This window comes from Bos javanicus, unplaced genomic scaffold (genome assembly GCF_032452875.1).
Source record: "Bos javanicus breed banteng unplaced genomic scaffold, ARS-OSU_banteng_1.0 tig00004293_1, whole genome shotgun sequence".
NCBI lineage: Eukaryota > Metazoa > Chordata > Mammalia > Artiodactyla > Bovidae > Bos > Bos javanicus.
In genome coordinates this window covers 64,265-85,226 of record NW_026894464.1, presented here as the reverse complement: position 1 = coordinate 85,226, position 20,962 = coordinate 64,265, and the positions used below count along the sequence as shown (strand labels likewise).

General features: G+C 44.5%; 1 protein-coding gene and 1 long non-coding RNA gene across 2 annotated transcripts in view; one reads left to right on the top strand and one right to left on the bottom strand.

Moving 5' to 3' along the window:
* The window catches only part of LOC133244063 (uncharacterized), a 35,043-nt gene extending 29,799 nt beyond the window's left edge, over window positions 1–5,244 (top strand). Inside the window, exon 5 of the long non-coding RNA XR_009735282.1 lies at window positions 1,692–5,244. This is a non-coding gene — a long non-coding RNA (uncharacterized LOC133244063). The remainder of the gene's footprint in view (window positions 1–1,691) is intronic.
* A 1,079-nt stretch (window positions 5,245–6,323) lies between these two features.
* LOC133244062 (nuclear RNA export factor 3-like) lies at window positions 6,324–15,810 on the bottom strand. Its single transcript, XM_061410738.1, has 19 exons — window positions 14,850–15,810; window positions 12,119–12,275; window positions 11,745–11,898; window positions 11,023–11,106; window positions 10,815–10,919; window positions 10,622–10,702; window positions 10,448–10,517; window positions 10,200–10,288; window positions 9,976–10,083; window positions 9,720–9,829; window positions 9,115–9,151; window positions 8,696–8,764; window positions 8,558–8,613; window positions 8,349–8,456; window positions 8,171–8,229; window positions 7,949–8,064; window positions 7,800–7,842; window positions 7,208–7,280; window positions 6,324–6,666 (listed from the first exon to the last, which is right to left on the bottom strand). The coding sequence occupies exons 1-19, from the start codon at window positions 14,851–14,853 to the stop codon at window positions 6,501–6,503; spliced, it is 1,689 nt and encodes a 562-aa protein (XP_061266722.1). The 5' UTR covers window positions 14,854–15,810; the 3' UTR covers window positions 6,324–6,500.
* Window positions 15,811–20,962: the final 5,152 nt, after the last annotated feature.

The following is a 20,962-nucleotide window of genomic DNA, read 5'->3' as shown; positions in this document are numbered from 1 at the left end:
CATGAGAAATGGTGAGGAAACATAAACACAAGCCACCATGACGCTAATGAGTCAGTTTATTTCCGTATTCACTCTGAGCCTTCCCCTTGGAAAGGGCAGGTAGCCTGGACCACACAGCTCGATGTGACAGGAAACCCACCCTGATTCCACAGAATAGTAGTATTCTCTTGCCCAGGGCCCACCTGGAACCATAAATCAATGACAAAAAAAGGGTACATTGAATAGAGGTTGTATAGAAGGTTGAACCGGAGAAGGCAATGGCACCCCACTCCAGTACTCTTGCCTGGAAAATCCAATGGATGGAAGAGCCTGGTAGGCTGCAGTCCATGGGATCGCTCAGAGTTGGACACGACTGAGCGACTTCACTTTCACTTTTCACTTTCATGCACTGGAGAAGGAAATGGCAACCCACTCCAGTGTTCTTGCCTGGAGAATCCCAGGGACGGGGGAGCCTGGTAGGTTGCCGTCTATGGGGTCGCACAGAGTCGGACATGACTGAAGCGACTTAGCAGAAGGTTGAACAAAGGATTCCCAGATGGTGCTAGTGATAAAGAACCCTCCTGCCAATGCAGGAGATATAAGAGAGGCAAGTTCAATCCTGGATTGGGAGGATTCCCTGGAGGAGGGCATGGCAACCCACTCCGGTATTTTTGCTTGGAGAATCGCATGAACAGACCAACCTGGTGGTCTACAGTCCATGGAGTTGCAGACTCAGACATGACTGAAGCAACTTAGCATACATACACACACACAGGAGGTTGAACTACATATGAAATCTATGAGGTTAATGAATGCAAATACCGAATTTCCAGGGACTCTACCCTAAAGAGCACACAACTGTGAGGATTTGGCACCTATGTTTAAACCAGTGAGGGTAACATGTTTGCCCTGGGAGCTTCCTTGAAAACCAAGGTCACTGCCATGGGCCCTGAGTTTTGGAGGTGAATCAGGTGACTATTGCTTTCCTTTTGTTCCATTGTTCCCTCCAGAAGGTGAGGGGATAAGGTGTGGGGCACATGTTCCAGGGTGAGTGTGTACCTATGGGCTGGGATGCTGACATGGAGAAGGCAGAGAGCAAGATCCTGTACCTTACCTTATAAAGACAGTACTTCTAGGTGGGGCCCCTAGGGAGGAGACTGAGGGCCAGAGGACTGGGTATAGGAGAATTCAGGTGTTGGAGCACAGACAATTCCCCTTGCTTGATAACTTTTGGGTGAGTTGGGCCAAGCACTGGTGCGTGTCAGGAGATTTGCTCCCTCATGGGAGTCTTAGATGTCATGGGAGTTGCTACTTCATGACTTGCTACCTCATGTTCTCCTGTATTTCAGAAAAGGCTAACAGCAGCAATTTAAAAACAGTAAGCACATTTTCCCATTGTTTTCAGCAAGATAGTATGTCAGTAGGCATCTAGGGTCAGAGGGAGGGAGCATGGACCTAGGTCAAAGCCTGAGGATTGTCAGATGTAGATAATACACATTATCTCTGAGGCACTTCACCGGTGTCTTTCAGATTCTGATCTGTTTACACCTGATACCTTAGTTGGGAGAGGGTAGGATACATTATCCTTTTTTGTCATTCAGATCAGGGGCATATGAGAAAAAGGTGGTCCCTGGATTGATTTGGCCAAGCCTTGGGTGAAGGCTTGGCCACCCAGCTTATATTGTCACCCTGATTATTTAACTTATTTGCAGAGTACATCATGAGAAACACTGGGCTGGATGAAGCACAAGCTGGAATCAAGATTGCTGGGAGAAAAATTAATAACCTCAGATATGCAGATGACACCACCCTTATGGCAGAAAGCGAAGAATTAAAGAGCCTCTTGATGAAAGTGAAAGAGGAGAGTGAAAAAGTTAAAGCTCAACATTCAGAAAACTAAGATCATGGCATCTGGCCCATCATTTCATGGCAAATAGATGGGGAAACAGTGAGAGACTTTATTTTTGTGGGCTCCAAAATCACTGCAAATGGTGACTGCAGCCATGAAATTAAAAGATGCTTGCTCCTTGGAAGAAAAGCTATGACAAACCCACACAGCTTATTAAAAAGCAGAGGCATTACTTTGCCAACAAAGGTCCGTCTAGTCAAAGCTATGATTTTTCCAGTAGTCATGTATGGATGTGAGAGTTGGACTATAAAGAAAGCTGAGCACAGAAGAATCGATGCTTTTGAACTGTGGTGTTGGAGAAGACTCTTGAGAGTCCCTTGGACTGCAAGGAGATCGAACCAGTCAATCCTAAAGGAAATCAGTCCTGAAAATTCATTGGAAGGACTTATGCTGAAGCTGAAACTCCGATCCTTTGGCTACCTGATGTGAAGAACTGACTCATTTGAAAAGACCCTGATGCTGGGAAAGATTGAAGGCAGGAGGAGAAGGGGAAAAGGGGACAACAGAGGATGAGATGGTTGGATGGCATCAGCGACTCAATGGACATGAGTCTGAGTAAACTCCGGGAGTTGGTGACAGAAAGGGAGGCCTGGCGTGCTGCAGTCCATGGGGTCAAAAAAGAGTCGGACATGACTAACTGAACTGAACTGAACTGGATGAAGAAGGAAATGCAAGAACACCTTTAGACTTTGTTTAGACAGAACACAGCATAGCAGGCACTAAGTCTCAAGCTGTTGTTGTTGTGTGTGTGTGTGTGTGTGTGTGTGTGTGTGTGTTGGGGAGGCCAGTAGGTGGGACAGTTGCATATGAATGGAGTGTGTGGCAGGTTTGGGGAAAGCGGAGAACAAACATGAACACTCTGGTACAGGTATCCTAGGACGTAGGTTCTCTGCCTGGCCTACAACTGCAGCATCATCTGGAGAGGAAGGATGCTCAGCCCCAAAGAGCAGGAGAAGAGGATGGCCAGCATCTGCCAGGGGCCTGTAAGTACTGCAAGGGCAAGGTTAAAATTGCCGGGGTGTCACTCTGGGATAAAAGAGGACCTGAGAAGATATTCGCAACTTGAATGTGAAAGAGAGTGAGGCTCTAGGATTCAAGGAGTGAGCATTACTGGGTTACATTGTGAATTGCATTTAATGGAAGAAAGTGAGAGGCAGCAGGAGAATGAGAGCTGAAACTGGACACAGATGAGTAGAGTAGTAAGGAGAAAGGATGAGGGATGAGGATAAAGAACAGTGAGAATGTGAAAGAAAGTGCTGCCAAGAAAAGTGGTAGTTTCATGTCAACAGTCCTTGAAACCCATTCAAACCAGTGCATACTCCACAGGCAAGTTGAGCCCAAGCCCATCCCCTGGTCTGTGAGGTAATCAGTGGCAAGAAGGATCCAGGCAGTGGCACTTACCCCGTGAGAGTCACCTCTCCTCCCACCTCTCCCTCTCTTCAGGCAGGACTTTGGGGAATTTGGTTCAACGGCCTCAGAGTTTGGGGACTCCTAGATCTCCCTGTGCATGCTCACACCAGACTGAATCGAGTCTTTGTGTCAGAGGTGAAGTAGTGTCTAAGACTAATCCATTCTTCCTCTTCCCCAACAAGTTCACCAGCAGACGCCTTAACAACTTTGTCCCATTCAGGTTCAGTTAGCACATTTAATGTTCTTTGAGAAGGGGCAGTGAGAAGAAGAGGAGGAGGTGCCAGGGTGAAGCTTGCACAGCTTCTTCCCACTGGGCCAGAGACCTGGAAGCCAGAGTGTTGTGAACAGCAGCTGCTTGAGGGCTTATACTTTGCATGTAAGTTAAATAAGCAGGCTGACAACATAAGCAGGGTCAAATCAATCCAGGGACTATCTTTTTCTCATATGTCTCAGATCTGCATGACAAAAAAGGATAATGTATCCCATCCTCTCCCAACTAAGATATCAAGTGTAAAACAGATCAGAATGTGAAAGATACTGGTGAAGTGCCTCAGAGATAATGTGTATTATCTACATCTGACAATCCCCAGACTTTGACCTTGGTCCATGCTCCCTCCCTCTGACCCCATATGCCTATTGACAAGCTCAAGAACTGACTCATTTGAAATGACCCTGATGCTGCAAAAGATTGAAGGCAGGAGGAGAAGGGGACGGCAGAGGATGAGATGGTTGGATGGCATCACTAACTCAATGGACATGAGTTTGAGTAAACTCCAGAAGTTGGTGATGGATCGGGAGGCCTGGTGTGCTGCAGTCCATGGGGTCACAAATAGTCGAACACAACTGAACAACTGAACTAAACACATTCACTCAATAAAATGCATGCTTATACATGCATTCCCTCAAACCTTCTCACATTCACACACACACACACACACACACATTCTATATGTTCCTGATCACATATTCATACATTTCCCCAGGTACAGCATACTCACAAAGAACATTGTATTCATATGCTTACAGATGAATATGCTCACACTTAACATGAAGTTCACACATTTACACACACACACAAGATGCTCTAATACACTCACATGCACACACTTGCACATTAGCTCACAGAAATATACTCTGCTTTCACATGCTCATACACATATTCATTCACATACACACGAATATGGTAACATTTATGTCCATGGTCACAAATTCACTCATCCATAGGAAAAGTCCCATTCACTTTACAAATGTAAACTCATATTTGAATAGGCACCACGGTCACTCTCACATGTGCTTATATACATGTACAAGGTCACATTCACTTGCACAGACATGGTCATACACTTATTTGCTCACAGTAACTACTAATACATTCACATCAATGTGCTGGGAAAATCAATCATTGTCATGCTTACATTCTACGTTCACACTCACATATACATTAACATGCTCAGAAATAGGAATGTGTTCACATGCACAAAGAAGCTCACGCATTTACTCATATACACTCTCACAAATTCATTCACTCAAATATACTAATGTCATTGACCCTTGTGTGATGCAGGGGTTAGGGGTACGGACCCTCCATGTGCACTTAAATATATATAATATATGGTTTACTCTTTGAATATCAGGTTCCTGTGAATCCAGGATTTTACCTCACAACTAATACATATTGTGTAGTACTTGCTATTGAACAAATTTGCATTTATGTGGATCTGCACTGTTAAAACCTTTGTTGTTTTAGGGTCAGAAGTGCTTTTAAAATATCATATGGAAATTCCCTGGAAGTCCAGTAGTTAGTACTCTACACGTTCACCGCTGTGGCCCTGGGTTCAATCCCTGGTCCAGAAACTAAGTGCCATGAGGCACATGGCATGGGCAGAAAAAAAGTGAGACAAATAAGCATGCTTGCATTTTCACTTACATACACAAGCATGCTAATATCCCTGTATGTTATCACCTGTTCACTTACATGCATGAACTTGCACATTTATTTAATGACACAAGCATATTCCTATGAACACACTCATACTTGGAAAAAACACACCAATTTATTTTCCAACACAGACATTGTTATATGACGGGGCCAAAGATGGTCTCTCTTTATGTCTTCACAACAAGCTGGAATCCATTAGCCAAAAAGCCAGCCAGCACCAAACTCAATTTTCACACATTCAGTTGCTTTAAATATTGGCTTGCCCAAACAGTTTGTTTGGACTTTTCCCTAACATCTTATGGCAAAACCCAAAAGAGCATTTTGGCCAACCCAAAATATTCCAGATAAGCAGATTTTAATTCATTTAGAAGGCTTCCCTGATGGCTCAGTGGTAAACAATGCCTGCCAGTACAGGAGATACAAAAGATGTTGGTTCGATCCCTGGGTCAGGAAGATCACCTGATTGGGACAAATACACAGAAAAACTAGCCTTTTGGGTGGATGACTGTCAGTTAAGTGTTGGCTTCTGAGCTCCAAGCAGACCTACGGCTTAGTCACAGGGATATTCTCAGATCGGATGTAAGATACAGCAAAGATGATGAGGATGAAGATGATGAAACCCAAGGGTTTCTTGTCAAGACTGTTTTTGGGATCCTAGATCAAGTCTGTGTGAAGGCTTGCTCTAGGATCTTGTGCTAGGCTTGGAGGAAATGAAGGGAGAGAGTTGGAAAATGAACAGAACTAGGAGGCCTGAGTCTCATTTGCTGACCACCTGGCCTCTTGGCTTGAATTCCCAGACCTCACCATGGGAAGAGGGAGAACCTGAATGGCACCTGTATTAATCTCAGTGGTTGCCAGAATGGCACCTGAGATGGAGGAAGAACAGGTAGTATCTATTAGGAACAAAGTGGATACACTGACCATACAGTGTCATTTCCTAAACGATGGGTCAGAAGCAGCTTCCATGTTTACTGTGACATAGGCAGCAGAGTGAGCTCAGTGTGTAATGGGTAAATTTCCTGAAAACTAAATGTCTGTCAATAAAAGAATAAGGTTCATGGAGTTCAGAAAAGTAATGCACACCTATTCAAAACAACTAGGTAAATTAATTTGTATTGAGAATGACATGTGCAGGGTATTAATGAGTAAAGTAAATAAGCAAAAACAGTTATCTGCAAGATCCACTTATTAGCTCCTCTACTCCTGCCAGCTCCTTTCTGTCCCCATGCACACCTAGCACTTCCTTCTGAGGCTACTCAAGTTTCATCCCAGACGTGATGAATAAAGCCTGCACCATTTCCTGCTGCTCCTGGGAGAGGGTGTGCGTGGAACTGGAGGTGAGTGTAGGTACTGGGATGGAGAATGCAGATGCTGAGCCTCACTGGGACTGGCTTTGCTCACAAACAGCTCGTCATTCACTATACAAACACTGGGGAGAAAATGCATATTTGGACAACTGATGGATAAACCACCCACACCCCCAGTCTTGACTGCTCCCACTGCCAGTCAGCAACCAGATTCCTTCCATCCCCCTCCTGTGTCTGTCCACAGGCTCCTTGACTGTTACTCTGCCCCTTGCATAGAGCCCACCTTCGGAGAGATTGTCTACCAGCTTCACTCAGTGGATAGGCTGATCCCCAACCCAGGAACAACTTTACAATTACCCTGAACAGTAGCCCAGTACACTCCAGTAGAAGAGTGTACAGTCTGATCCCCATTTTCAGAAGAAGACACTGAGTCACAGACAGATCATAGGACTTGACCAAGGTCACACAGTGAGTGTTGAGTCAAGGAAAGAGCCTATATGCCGATTCCAGAGCCCATACTCTTCCTAACCACTAGGCTAGACTGGTCCTTGGCTCTCCCTGCTGACTTTCCATAATACTGAGTAAACCTAAGGTCTGCATCCACATACCCAGGACCCTGAGCCCAGGCTGGATGGGGATTTCTGCCCAGAACACGGCTCTCACCTGGAAGAGCTGGCAGGGGTAGCAATGAAGGTCCGGGTGAAGGCACGCACACAGCCAGGAGACGTTCCTTCCACTTCAACAACAAAGAGTAAGAGTACCCCTTACAGCCCCCACATAATTTACAGGCTCCCATGTCATTCCCCAGTCAGGGTCTGACTTGACAGTTAGGCTGAGGGGACAGTTGTTCCCTTGGGGAGCCAGGGTGTTGGGAATGGGGAGGGCAACTGTAGGAGCCGTCTGCTCCCAATAACATGTTCCATGACAAAAGCTTCACAAGTTCATGTGATGCATTTTTCACACCTGCCCAAGAGGTGCACATTATGACTCCGTTTTGCAAATGAGGAAACTATAATGGCCCAAGTTCTCAATGTAAGGATCTGGGATGGGAGCCACTAAACTCGACATCCTATGTCACCAATGCCCAGGCTAGAAAGGGCAGGCACGGACGCACTTCAAACCTGAACTGTGGGAAGACTTGAGGGCTGGAGGGGAGCAGAGGAGAGGAAAGGGGAGTGGAGAGGAGTGGACTGGAGGGAAACTGGAAGGGTTTTGGTGGAGGGGGTCCATGATGGGGGGAAGGATCTACACATACCTTCCTTGAACACCCCGTTGACAGAGAAGCAGAGCATCATTTCCTGAGAGAGACCAACCTAGTTACTCAGCTACCCCTAAACATCTTCCCTACGATGTGCTTCCTGTCCCGCCCCCCCGCCCAACACCAAGGGAGGAGCACCTGCTCACCATCTGAAAACACATGTCCACCACGAAGGAGCTGAAGTCATGCTGAGTTTTGGGCAACGCACAGAGGGTATGCACAATGTCATGTTTTGTGTGTTTCATCATCTGGACACGCAGGTCTGTGGGGGAGGGGAAGAAAGCAAAGGTCATGTCTGCCATGCCATGGACCCTATGATTGGCCCCCTTACCACCCTTTCTGGCCCAGTCTTCCCACCACACACTCACTGGGGTCCTTGAGCATCTTCATATTCCTGTTGTCCAAGAAGTAAGCACACGTGCTGCTTCTAGGAGACAGAGAGGACAGTAGGTGGTGGTCCGGCCACCATAGGTGTCAGCAGGAGCTGGCCTGCATCTACTGGGGAACCACATGGCCTGGGGGAAGAGTCTAGGCTGTGATACTCACAGAGCTGGGTCCTTGGGTTGGAATGGAATGGCCAGGGAGAAGCAGGCCTCCTCATGATAAGCACTCAGGAGTCCCTGGCGGTCCCCATAGTCATGGATCAAGTAATACCTGAGGGGGAGCAGTGAAGACAGTACATCTGTGTGGTCTGGAGCTTTGGTGGCCTCCCCTGTCCTAGCCGTCCCCTTGCTCAGATTCTCAGGAGTACTTACTGCTGCAGGAATTTCAGGATTAGACTCTTCAACTCTTCAGATCCAAAGAAGCTTCCCTAGAATCAAAACAGTCCTCAGGACCAGGGCTGACACCTCCTCATGTACCACCTAGAACCCTGCTGGATCCTCTGTGCTCACCTTGCACATTGGTAAGCACTTGGGGGCTTCCACAGCACATTTAGAACCTGAGAGTGTCTCCTGGCCATCCTAGGGGAGGGAAGAGGAAGTCAGCAGTGCAGTCCAGGATGTGGTGGTGGATAGTCAGGGAAAAGGATGGGCCCAGGATGGGCTGGGGGTAGGGAAGAAAGTGTCCCTGGAAATGCCGGAGGCAGGACTACATGTTCTGTCATCACCATGGGTCCCCGAAGCCTGTGGAGAACATGGCTGAAGATCCAGAGCCTTTTCAGGTGCCCACAGAGAATGGTACACCCCCCTCCCACAGGACATTTAAGGGCCAGGCTAAAAAACGGAACTTGGACAGGTCCTAACGGGTTTCCGAGTAGTTTCAGGGCACTGTCAGTACTAGTTAGAGGCGTCTGATCAAGGAATGCACTTACCAAGCTTAGTAACCTGGGGAACAACTCCAGGAGGGTGCTGCCAAAATCAAGACAAAAGAAAAATGTCAGTGAAACTATGGACGCGACCCTCCTCATGGGAGCAAGTCACTTACAGTAATCACAGCACCCTCACACCTCAGTATCCTAGCATTCAAGGGCCCTGGTCACCACTCTATGGATGGACCAAGAGGGAGACTGTCCCCTCCACCCCTTCCTTGAACCTCCTCCTCCATTTCCTTTCCTCTGCGTAGCTCCCAGCCAGACTGTTCTGACTCCCTTCTGCAGTGCCACAGGGACCGGCACTTCAAATCCAGTCTGCAGGCCTTACTCCCCTCCATCCCTTCCTTCCTTCCTCCAGGGCCCAGTGAAGGCTGTAGAGAAAAGAAGATATGGGAGGATGGGAGCCCGGGGCTTTGCTACCTCACTTGGGAGTCCAGCATGCTGTCAAGTCAGGACACACCTCAGGGATGACCAGGTGCTATGGCAGGGAGGTGACTGAGGTGGGACTCAGGAGGTAGGGAGGGGAATAAAGACAGAAAGGGAGTGGAGGGAGGAGGGGAGAGATGAGAGAGACATAGGGGTGTAGAGACAAGGCAGAGGAATACCTCATGTTGGTTGACTCATCACGGAAGGTGGTGCACACAGCGCTTCTGTCTGCACACATCCCTTCTGGTTCCAGCTGATGACCCTTGTCCATCTCCCCTGCAATCTTCACCTAGAATTATAGGGAACACCCACATGGACCAAATGGCTCTGCACCCACACCCTTCCTTTCCCTACAAATCCACTTTCCTTTGTCTGTCGCCACCCCTAAGGCCTCCCACATTCCTTTCGAAGGAGGATCTGGGTGCCCCACCTCACCTCAGTGTTGGAGAGATTCAAGTTCTTCGTGGTGGAAGCAATCTCCTTAATGGTGGACAGGCCATGCACCAAGTACGGTTTCTTGTTGCTCAAGTACAAAGATGAAAGCTAGAATGAGGAAACAGAGTGAGGAATCCAAAGGGAATACCTGAGACATATCTGCCTCTTCTACCCAATGTCTCCCTCCCTCACCATTGGTCCCAACATTGGGGCTAGGTCCTCACCATGGGCCTGATCCCTGGATGGATGTTCAGGGAGGTAGCTGTGCTATTTCTACGGTTCCATGTCGTTCCAATATCACACGGTATAAAGTCTCCAGGAAACCAGAAGGAGGGAAACACAGGCTGAGAGGGTCCCAGCTGGAACACCTCCAGCACCAAGCCCAAGCCCTCCCCATGATACCATCTCTGAGTGCTCTACTCAGACAGACCCTCTACCTTCACCTGCCCTGCAGTCACTACTGTAGGCATACCAGGGCCAAAGCGGAGTCTCTGGATGTCAAGAGCTTGCTGGCAGGCATCGTATGGTTTGTTCATGGTGAGCTGCAGAGTTAGGGATGGGGTCCAGCGAGCCTGAGTCTGAGGGTGAGTGGGGGGAAGAGGTGGGTCTGGCTATGAGGGCACAGCTTGTGTTGAGTCTGCATTACCTTTATCTGCTCCAACTTTTCAGATGTCAGTGTCTTCTGCACAGACTGGGGTGCATCACAGGGCTCAACAAAGATAGATATCTGTAGAGAACACAAGAAGGGCTGGGCAAGCTCCAGGAAATCTGTGCATGGGATCAAGCAAGACCATGCTGCTCTCCTGCCCTCTTGCCCTTAGTCAGCCCTTGACACACACCTTTTCATTATCCTCATTGAAAATCTTGCCACTGACATTCTTCAATGCACAGGCAACGTTGGCATTCTCTACAAAGAACTGGGCCTGCATTTTCTCATAGTGAAACTGTAGGGAGAGTGACAGGAGAAGCAGAACATGAGACCGGTGCCATTTCTCTGGGCCCGCAATCTACCCCAGTTTGTCGCATCATCTCCATGTCCTGTCTTACTTCGACTGCAGTAAAGGGGACACTGCACTTCTTCTGAATCAAATTCATCAGCCACTTCTCATCATATTTTATATCGAAGGGAATCTAGGAATCAGAGAACAAATGGGAAAGAGAATGGATACAATGGAATCCAAGATTAAGGTAAGACCCAACTGTGTCTTGCTTTAGGGCCGTTTTTCAGGTTTTAAATAATTTCTTAAGATAAAACAATATCTGTTATCACTAACTTTGGTATGAGAAGGATTTTCTATATACACTTTCTTTGCATTCAGATACTCTTCCTGAAAAAAAAAAATTGACTTAATATGTTTCACAGGTACTTCCTTTTACAAAGTTCCAGGAGATCCACATGAGGTACACCTGGCCTGTCACTCTTGTCACGGACAGACAGAGTGACAGTCAGAGACTGTCTGACTCAACCTCCTCCCACACCCAGCTCAAGCCAAACTGCGTCATCTGGTATGTAATGCTCCATCCCCATGGCAGTAGGCTTTCTCCTTTGCTTTCAGTCAACCTCTCCCATGCTCCTCCTTGCAGTCAGTCTGTTTCCTTCATACCGCTTCTCTGAACCTGCCCTTAGATGACCTAAGAAGATACCTCCTAGTAATATCAAGACAGATTACCAACACCACTGCCCCAGAAAAGTTCCCAGCATCTCTACACAGATCCAACACGACTCTGTCATCTTCTACGTATTAGGTTCATTTAGCCAGGATACTCACAATAATCTTGAACCAGCTCCCCAAGGTCTCATCCTGTCTGTTTGTTTTCATTGTTCTCTCCGGAGGCTTTTGCTCTGTCTCCATGTTAACATGCATTTGGTCTTTTCTCTGAAAACTACTTCTCCAGTGATGGGATGGAATGGCATACGGAGCACTGTGGGGAAGTGGAAAGAAAAAAGTGGTCCATATAGGCTTAGAAAGTCTTCTCTACATTCTCCCAAATGATACCAATGTTATAATAAAGACTGCTCAAACATTAACCTGATCCAATCATTTTTTACTCTGGCAAGTTGGAGAGAAGAATGACATATTTAACTGCAAGGTTTTGTTGTTCGGTGGTTGGTACATGTCAGCCATGGTGACTGGTCACTTACTATCTTCCTTGGATGTCCATACGAGCATCACTTTCTTTTGAATCTCTGTCTTCCTGCTGCTGGGAAGTGACCGGTTCAGACCAACAGGCGTATTGCCTTTGGGTAATACCCGAGCTTCGTGCTCTTCTTTGTAAAGAGTTCACTTTATCAGTGTGCTCTAAAATTGACAACAACATATCAGTGGTCCCAGTATCAGAAGTAGTCCTGAGTAAATATCATGACTAATGAAGAAGCATCATTCTTTATAATCTAAACATACATGCATCATAGAGCTAAAACATGGCTGAGAGACCTCACCATGGCTCCACTTTTCATGAAATGAGAGGTCGGGAGCAGTCACAGACAAGAAACCAGGGAAAGGGTCTGGATGTAGAGTGCAGTCTGTGATGTTAGGCTGTGTTCTACTTGGTTCAGGTTAGGTGACCTGGGACAAGTGGCTTTTTATCCCCAAGTCTCACTTCTCTGCTCTGCTCTATGAGTACAATAAACCCTACCCTGAAATCTACCCTGATGTGACAGTTCAAGGGTCAAAGGTGATCTGCCTCCCTGAAGGAAGAATTAAAGAAATGAAAGGTAAGTCTTATGAAAAGATCCAAAATGGAACCTGGAGAGATATAACATGGAGAATACCCTCCCCCAAAAAAGAGAATTAAAGGTGATACAATGAGTATACCTAATACATGGTTAATGTGAGCCCCATAGAGAAGGAAAGTGAACAGGGGAGAAGTGGTATTTGAAGAGAACTTGGCTGAAAAGTTTCCAAATGTACCAAGATATCAACTTAGGATAACAATATTAATAGGAGGACTTCCTTTGTGGTTCAGTGATTAAGAATCCACCTGCCAATGCAGGGGACACCAGGGTCCCTGGTCTGCGAAGATTCCACATGCCTCAGGACAACTTAGGCCCTGTGCCACAGAAATGGAACCTGTGTTTTAGAGCCTATGAGCCAAAACTACTGAAGCACATGTGCCCTAGAACCCGTGCTCTGCAACAAGAGTGCAACAAGAGAAGCCGTGGTAATGAGAATCCTGTGCATTGCAACTAGATAGTAGTCCCCGCTCATTGCAACTAGAGAAATCCCTCACCCAGCAACAAGTCCCAGCACAGCCAAAAATCAATCAATCAATCTATTTTTAAAAGACCAACATTAATAGGACAAAAAATGTGCTTTAAGGAAAAACGTCTTTAAAAGAAAAGACATGCATTTCCACATCATGTAACAAAAACTCAGAAAATTTGTGACCTAAAGATCCAAACTAAAGAAATATTATAGGCTCTTCTTTGGGCAGAAGAAACATCACCCTAGGTGGAGCCACACAGATACAGGAAAGAAAGACGAATGACATTTGTGAATATGGAGGAAAATTTAAATGAGTATTGACTATATAACAATGATAATAATTTCCTTCGGGGATTTATATATAGAGAGAATGAAAATGCATGACAATAAATGTGGAAGGAGTTTATGGAATCAAAGTGTCTCAAAGCCCCATAACTGAGCAGTTTTAGGAACTAATTAACTAATATTAGACTGTGAAAAGGCAAAAATGTACATTGTAATCTGAAGGGCGAACACTACAAGAATAGCAAAAGAATGTTTACCTAGATAACCATGCAAAGTAATGATGTGATAGTTAAAAAATATTCACCATATCAAAGGAAAAGAAAGGAAAAGGAACTTAGAAAAGGCAAAAATAAATACAGAATATGATATACACAAACCAAATTATATCTATTTTTATTTTAGAAGATTCAGACGAAATACTCCAAATAGAAAGACAGATTGTATCAGACTGGACAAGAAACCTTTCATCAAATACTCCTGAAAAGAGATATATGCAAAATTTAATCATCAGGAAAATTAGAAAATAAGAAAATTGCAAAATGTACACCTTTTCACATTAACCTCAGAAAACTGGTATAACCGTATCAGTAAAAGAAAAGGTACACTTTAAAAGGGAAATTCCTTTATGATAACAGGTTCAGTGCAATAAGAAGATAGTAATATACATTCTAAATTTGTATGCCTCTTAAAGCCAGCATACAAAGCAAAAACTGACAGAAATAATGGACAAATCCATAGTCACAGTGGGAAATTTTAACACAACCCACTGAGTGACACACAAAATGACAGACCAAAATCTCAGCTAGAGAGAGAGGATTTTAAAATCTGACTTAAACAAATTTATTTAATTGACGTAGGACAATGCACATGACTACTCATCAAACATTCCAGAATATATCACGTGCCCCACAATAAAGCCTCAAGAAGCTTCGAGGGGCTAATACAATTTACCCTAACTGTTCATGTAATATCCAGTAGTAACGGTCGGGTTTCTGACCCTCCACCACCTCTAGTATAAATCCAAAGAATATTAGTTTATATAATCCTACCCTCCACCTAGGTGACCCTCGCCACTCTCCAAACCCTAGACCTGAGAAGATAACATGACTCATGCCTTTTCCTTAGCCAGAGAAAAATTCAAGTCAGCAACGGCCATTTTCGTCGGAGGGGAGGTTTACCACATGGAATTGAGATGGGTGTGTCAGAGCCCGCTTGGCCCATCTCCTGAAGAGACCGGAAAATAGTCAGTCTGGGCTCTCTCCCCGCTTTCCCTGAAGAACAGGCAACTGGTTGGGGGTCCTGTGCTTTGGGGTGTGGGAGGGAACCCAGAACCCTTCCTGCTTTGGGGGGCTCTGAAGAGAAGGTCTCACACAGACCACTCACCCATAGGGTGGCCTGAAGGCAGAGATCTGTCACCACCGTCCTCACAGGCTGCCCTGGAAGAGAATCTGTGGGTCTGGAGCTGGAAGCTTGTAGAATATCAAAGAAAACTGCTGAGGTAGGAAGAGCGCAAGCCCCAAACACCTTCCTCACAGCCACACAAACAAGATGGCGTCCTAACAGGAAGTCCTTTCCCCAAGGTCATAGAGGAGGAGAGTCTTGGGGGCCAGAGGAGACTTAACTTCCTGTACTTACTGCCCTCTGAGTTTGCTACCAGCATAACATCCAAGGAACTCTTTCCAACGGTACCACCCCTGCAGAGGAGGCCAGCTAGAATCAGGAGGCTTAGGGATCTTGGCGATGGCACCCCACTCCAGTACTCTTGCCTGGAAAATCCCATGGACGGAGGAGCCTGGTAGGCTGCAGTCCATGGGGTCGCTAAGAGTCGGACACGACTGAGGGACTTCCCTTTCACTTTTCACTTTCCTGCATTGGAGAAGGAAATGGCAACCCACTCCAGTGTTCTTGCCTGGAGAATCCCAGGGACGGGGGAGCCTGGTGGGCTGCCGTCTCTGGGGTCGCACAGAGTCGGACATGACTGAAGCGACTTAGCAGCAGCAGCAGCAGTGCATTACAATCATTAATGTTTTTGATGTTCAAATTGTTCTGTCTTTGGCCAATGCGAGCCCCTCCAGTTATGATTCTTTTTGATATAATTTCTGTTATGAGAGTTCAGTCCACACTCACCTTGTAAAATCCTTACCTAGACCAGAAATCAGGCATTTCTCCAGTAAGCCTGGTTCCTTTCAGTGGGAAATGTGTTTAGAGAATTCAGTGCAGAGACTACAGTTGCTGATTGTTACTGGATTTGTCAGTGTTTCTTGCCCTTTTCAGTGAATAGAGCCAGTAAACATAAGTCTCATATTTAGAGACTCTACATCATTGTCATGCATCCTAGGCTGCTCTTCTGTCCTCTTATAGGTACACATTTTTATCATCGTTTGTATAACTATACAGTTTAGAAAATATAAGAAAAGATAACACAGATTTGTTTTCACCCCCTTTCATATGTAAAAATTGTTATATTTTACTTCAGAGCTATCCAATAGAAATTTCTGTGGATTTGGGAACATTCTGTATTCTGCTCTTCAACACAGCAACCATTAACTAACAGGGGCTTATTCCTGAATTGAATATTTAGCTACTAAAATGTGGCAACTGTGACTGATTTGTAATTTTAATTTAATTTACTGTAAGTAGTTACTTGAGGCTAGTAGCTACCCTATTGGACAGCAGCAGCTCTGTACACTTTTTTACACCTGTTTTTTTATATCACTGAACATTTTATCCTGGTGATGACTCCATAGCAATACAGAAAGAGAGTCTTACTGGTTTTTATAGCTGCATAGGTCTTTTGGATGTAGATGGACCGCAGTTTATTCAACCAGCCCCCTGTTGGTGTATATATCTTGTTTCTTATATTAAAATCTTATGAATTGTTCTGGCAGGAATGACTTTGTGATTATGTCTTTTTTTCTTTTTGCATTGTTAATTTAGGGTAGATTCTTAGAAAAGGCACTGCTGATTCCAAGGGTAAGTACTCTGGTAATTTCATTACATCATAACAAATACCCTGGTTAGGAATTGTACCATGTCACATTACCACCAGCAAAAATGTACATGTCTCCCTATTTCTTCACAGACTATGTAAATGATGAGAAGAGGCATCCTGATTTTTTCCTCTTTGCATCTCTTAAGAGTTAGGTTGAACAGTTTTTAACATGTTGAAGGAACATTTTTTCGGGAAGTACTTCTTTGTATCTAGTGTGCTTTCTCTTTCAGAATGTTCTCATTGGCCTTTTCTTTTTCATAATCTTTCTACTACAAGTAGATAAACTTTGTTAGTTACATAAGTTGTATACTTTCCCCAATGTGTAACTTTTCATTTTACTTTGCTTGTGAGATTTTTCACCATGCAATTTTTAATGGAATCAAGTGTTACCAGGGTTTTCTCTTACTGCCTCTGGATTTGAAGTCATCTTTGGAAAACTTTTCCCGAGTATTAGCTTATAGAGGAATTTACTGTGGGTGTACATTTGTAGCCAGGAGAGAGAGAAAGGGATCATATTAGAGTGTCAGGTGTAAGAGGAACCCAGAAAACAAGTGACCATCGTGTGAGAAATCTGGGAAAACCACTTCACTAAGTCAAGAGAGTTGGGCATTTGGACCAGAGTCTTCATGCTGTGTTTGTCTTAATAGCTCAGTCTCTACTCTTTGCCATCTCTCATGGATACATACCAGGCTCCCCCCGACTGGCAGAGAACATCTTCATGAAGCAGGAATTCTGTGTCGTCTCAAATGGACCTGTCAGATGACTAAATGGATAGAACCACCCTCTTATCTTCTTAGAGAGAAGACATATGAAACCAATTCCGAAGTGTATCATTCTGACAGAACAAAAGACTAAGAGAAAGGGATACCTCCAGCTGGATCTGGTGAGAAGAAGCAAAACTGAAACCAACTTTGATCATCTCATCCTTGACTCTCTGAGTGATGTCCTGTCAGGAAAGGTAATAGACAGCTTATTAGTCCTATGCCAAAGGATGGGGGTTTGAGTTAGGAGGTGCCACAGTCTCTTGTGTTACAAGCTCTTCCACTCAGCTACATCATTTCTTATTTCCATGATGGTTTCCAGGAGTCAAAGTCAAGCTCAGACTCATTTTGCTTAGAATGGAGCCTGAGGTCATACCCCAGGGATGGCCACTAACATCCATCTTGTTTCCTGTGGGCATTTCCAGGTACGCAGGTCTGCAGATAAGAGAGAGGCTGAGATGCAGATAAGGAATTGGACTGACAGTTCCTGGCAGATAGTACTCACACAGTACACATAATACCTCAGTGAGAAGCAGGATAGAAACTACACACATATCCTGTTAGCCTTTTTACACACGTCTGAATTTTCAAAGAAAGTTAAGGTCCCGTTGTACCTACTTTTGTCTTTTGGGAAACTTTTTACTTTGAAAAAATGATGTCTTTTCGTTGAGGGAGAGAAAGAAAAATATGTAGAAAATGGAGAGTGCTGCCACCTGGTGAACAGAGTCAGAACTGCAGGTGTGAATGTCTGAACTGGTGGCTGGCAAAGGATGGGGGATGGAAAAGAGCCGTGGTATTGGTGTGGAGTTGAACGGATTCCCCTCCACAGGCCAAGATTTCTAGACTTCACACTGGCAGCAGTCCTTCTGTGTTTATGCCCATGCTGGGATCTTCAAGCCCGGGGACTGGAAATCCAGCCTCCTAGTGAATTGAGTAGAAAGCTGCACGAATTAGTGTATGGATAATTGATATAAACAATTTGAGACAAAAAACACATATAAATACACACACATATAGAAAACTGTCAAATACATTGTTTTCAATGCCTTCTGAAACAATGAATATATGAATGTTGTATCTTTATCAGGGTGCAATTTTTTGTATTTTCAACATTTTATTCAGTAAATTACATATTGAAAACACCCTAGAAATGTAACGTTATAAAATTAAAACATCCTCTATCTTTGACAATGCATATTCACCAAATAATCATTACAGAGATCTGTTTAATACCTAAGTCAATGAATGTATTTCTACACTATTGTGACTCAGCTGTTGATAAACCTGTTTTACAAAGTTTCTCTTAATATGCTAAGTCACCAATTAATACTTCTCTTTGTTTAACACATACGAAAAAAATAGAGACATGGGTTTCTCTTAACTTCTGGGTGCCTACTTTTCAGATTTTTCTCTGCATGTAATGCACTAACATATTTAATCACACTCATACACCCATGCTGATATATATTCTTTGCAAAAAAAAGCATCATATTTTTGGTACATCATGACAATCCTGTTCACTTAATATGATTTAGTTCTTACTTATTTACATAGTTTTTTTTTCTTTTCAAGTGTTTTTCTGTGCTCTTGATATCATTGACCTACTCTATAGTTTAAGAAATCTATATGTGAATATATCTTCCTTGGAAGAAAAGTTATGACCAACCTAGATAGCATATTCAAAAGCAGAGACATTACTTTGCCAACAAAGGTCCATCTAGAAAGGCTACGGTTTTTCCAGTGGTCATGTATGGATTTGAGAGTTGGACTGTCAAGAAAGCTGAGTGCTGAAGAATTGATGCTTTTGAACTGTGGTGTTGGAGAAGACTCTTGAGAGTCCCTTGGACTGCAAGGAGATCCAACCAGTCCATTCTGAAGGAGATCAGCCCTGGGATTTCATTCGAAGGAATGATGCTAAAGCTGAAACTCCAGTACTTTGGCCAACTCATGCGAAGAGTTGACTCATTGGAAAAGACTCTGATGCTGGGAGGGATTGGGGGCAGGAGGAGAAGGGGACGCCAGAGGATGAGATGGCTGGATGGCATCACTGACTCGATGCATGTCAGTCTGAGTGAACTCCGGGAGTTGGTGATGGACAGGGAGGCCTGGCGTGCTGGATTTCACGGGGTCGCAGAGTCGGACACGACTGAGCGACTGAACTGAACTGAACTGAATATCCCCTAGGTGTTTGCTGCTGTGGCTAAGTCACTACAGTCGTGTCCGACTCTGTGCGACCCCATAGATGGCAGCCCACCAGGCTCCCCCGTCCCCGGGATTCTCCAGGCAAGAACACTGGAGTGGGTTGCCATTTCCTTCTCCAATGCGTGAAAGTGAAAAGTGAAAGTGAAGTCGCTCAGTCGTGTACGACTCTTAGCGACCCCATGGACTGCAGCCTACCAGGCTCCTCTGTCCATGGGATTTTCCAGGCAAGAGTACTGGAGTGGGGTGCCATTGCCTTCTCCAGGTGTTTACACATGTTTTAATGTTGTTATGCAGAGGGTATCCAATACTTTGTAATGAGTTTTAGTGTTTTGCATGTTCTTCACATTGTTTTGAAAAGAACAACTGAATAATGATGCTTCCTGGGATGTCGAATATCAGTTAAAATATAAAATGGGAAATGCTGAATCATTTTTGTAACTCCCGTTTATGAATCCTGAAGTAGTAGTTAATAATGCTGTTTCCTAGGTCATGTTACTTAACTTTTACATTCTGTTCCCTGAAATGAACTGAGCAAGGTAGCAGGATAGAAGATTAATCTATAGGAATCTATTGCATTCCATTACACTAATAAAGAAATATCAGAAAGAGATTGCAAAAAACAAACAAACAAACAAAACAGCAATCCCATTTAAAATGCCATCAAAAATACCTAAGAATAAACTTAACCAAGACATAAAAACACTAAAACCTTGATAAAATAATTGGAAGAAAATTCAAAGAATTTAAAAGATATCCCATGATCTTAGATCAGATCACTTAATATTATAAACATGTCTATACCTCCCAAAGATATCAACAGATTTAATGCAATGCTTATCAAAACAACCTATTACATTTTCACAGAACTAGAACAAATATTTCAAAAATTTATATGGAGCTACAAAAAGACCCAGAATTACCAAGGCAATCCTGAGTTAAGGAACAAAGCTTGAGGCATAACCCTCCCAGACTTCAGGCTATAGTAGGAAACTACAGTCATCAAAGCAACTTGATACTGGAACAAAAGCAGACATATGCATCAATGGCAGAGTAGAGAGTCCAGACATAATCCCACGAGTGTGTGCCTGCGTGCGAAGTCACTTTAGTCGTGTCTGACTCTTTGCAACCCCATGGACTGTAGCCCACCAGGCTCCTCTGCCCATGGATTCTCCAGGCAAGAATACTGGAGTAGGTTGCCATGCCCTCTGCCAGGGCATCTTCCTGACCCGGGGATGGAACCCACGTCTCCTGCACTGCAGGAGGATTCTTCACCTCTAGTGCCACCCGGCAAGCCCAAACCCATGCACCTATGGTCAATTAATCTTCAACAAAGGAGGCAAGAATGTACAATGGAGAAAAGACAGTTTCTCCAACAAGTGGTGCTGGGAAAACTGGACAGCTACATGTAAATCAGTGAAATTAGAACACCCCCTCGCACCATATACAAAATAAACTCAAAATGGTTTAAAGACCTAAATATAAACTCTTAGAATTCTGAGACCAGAAGCAACAAACACTCTGACAAAACAATCATAGCAATA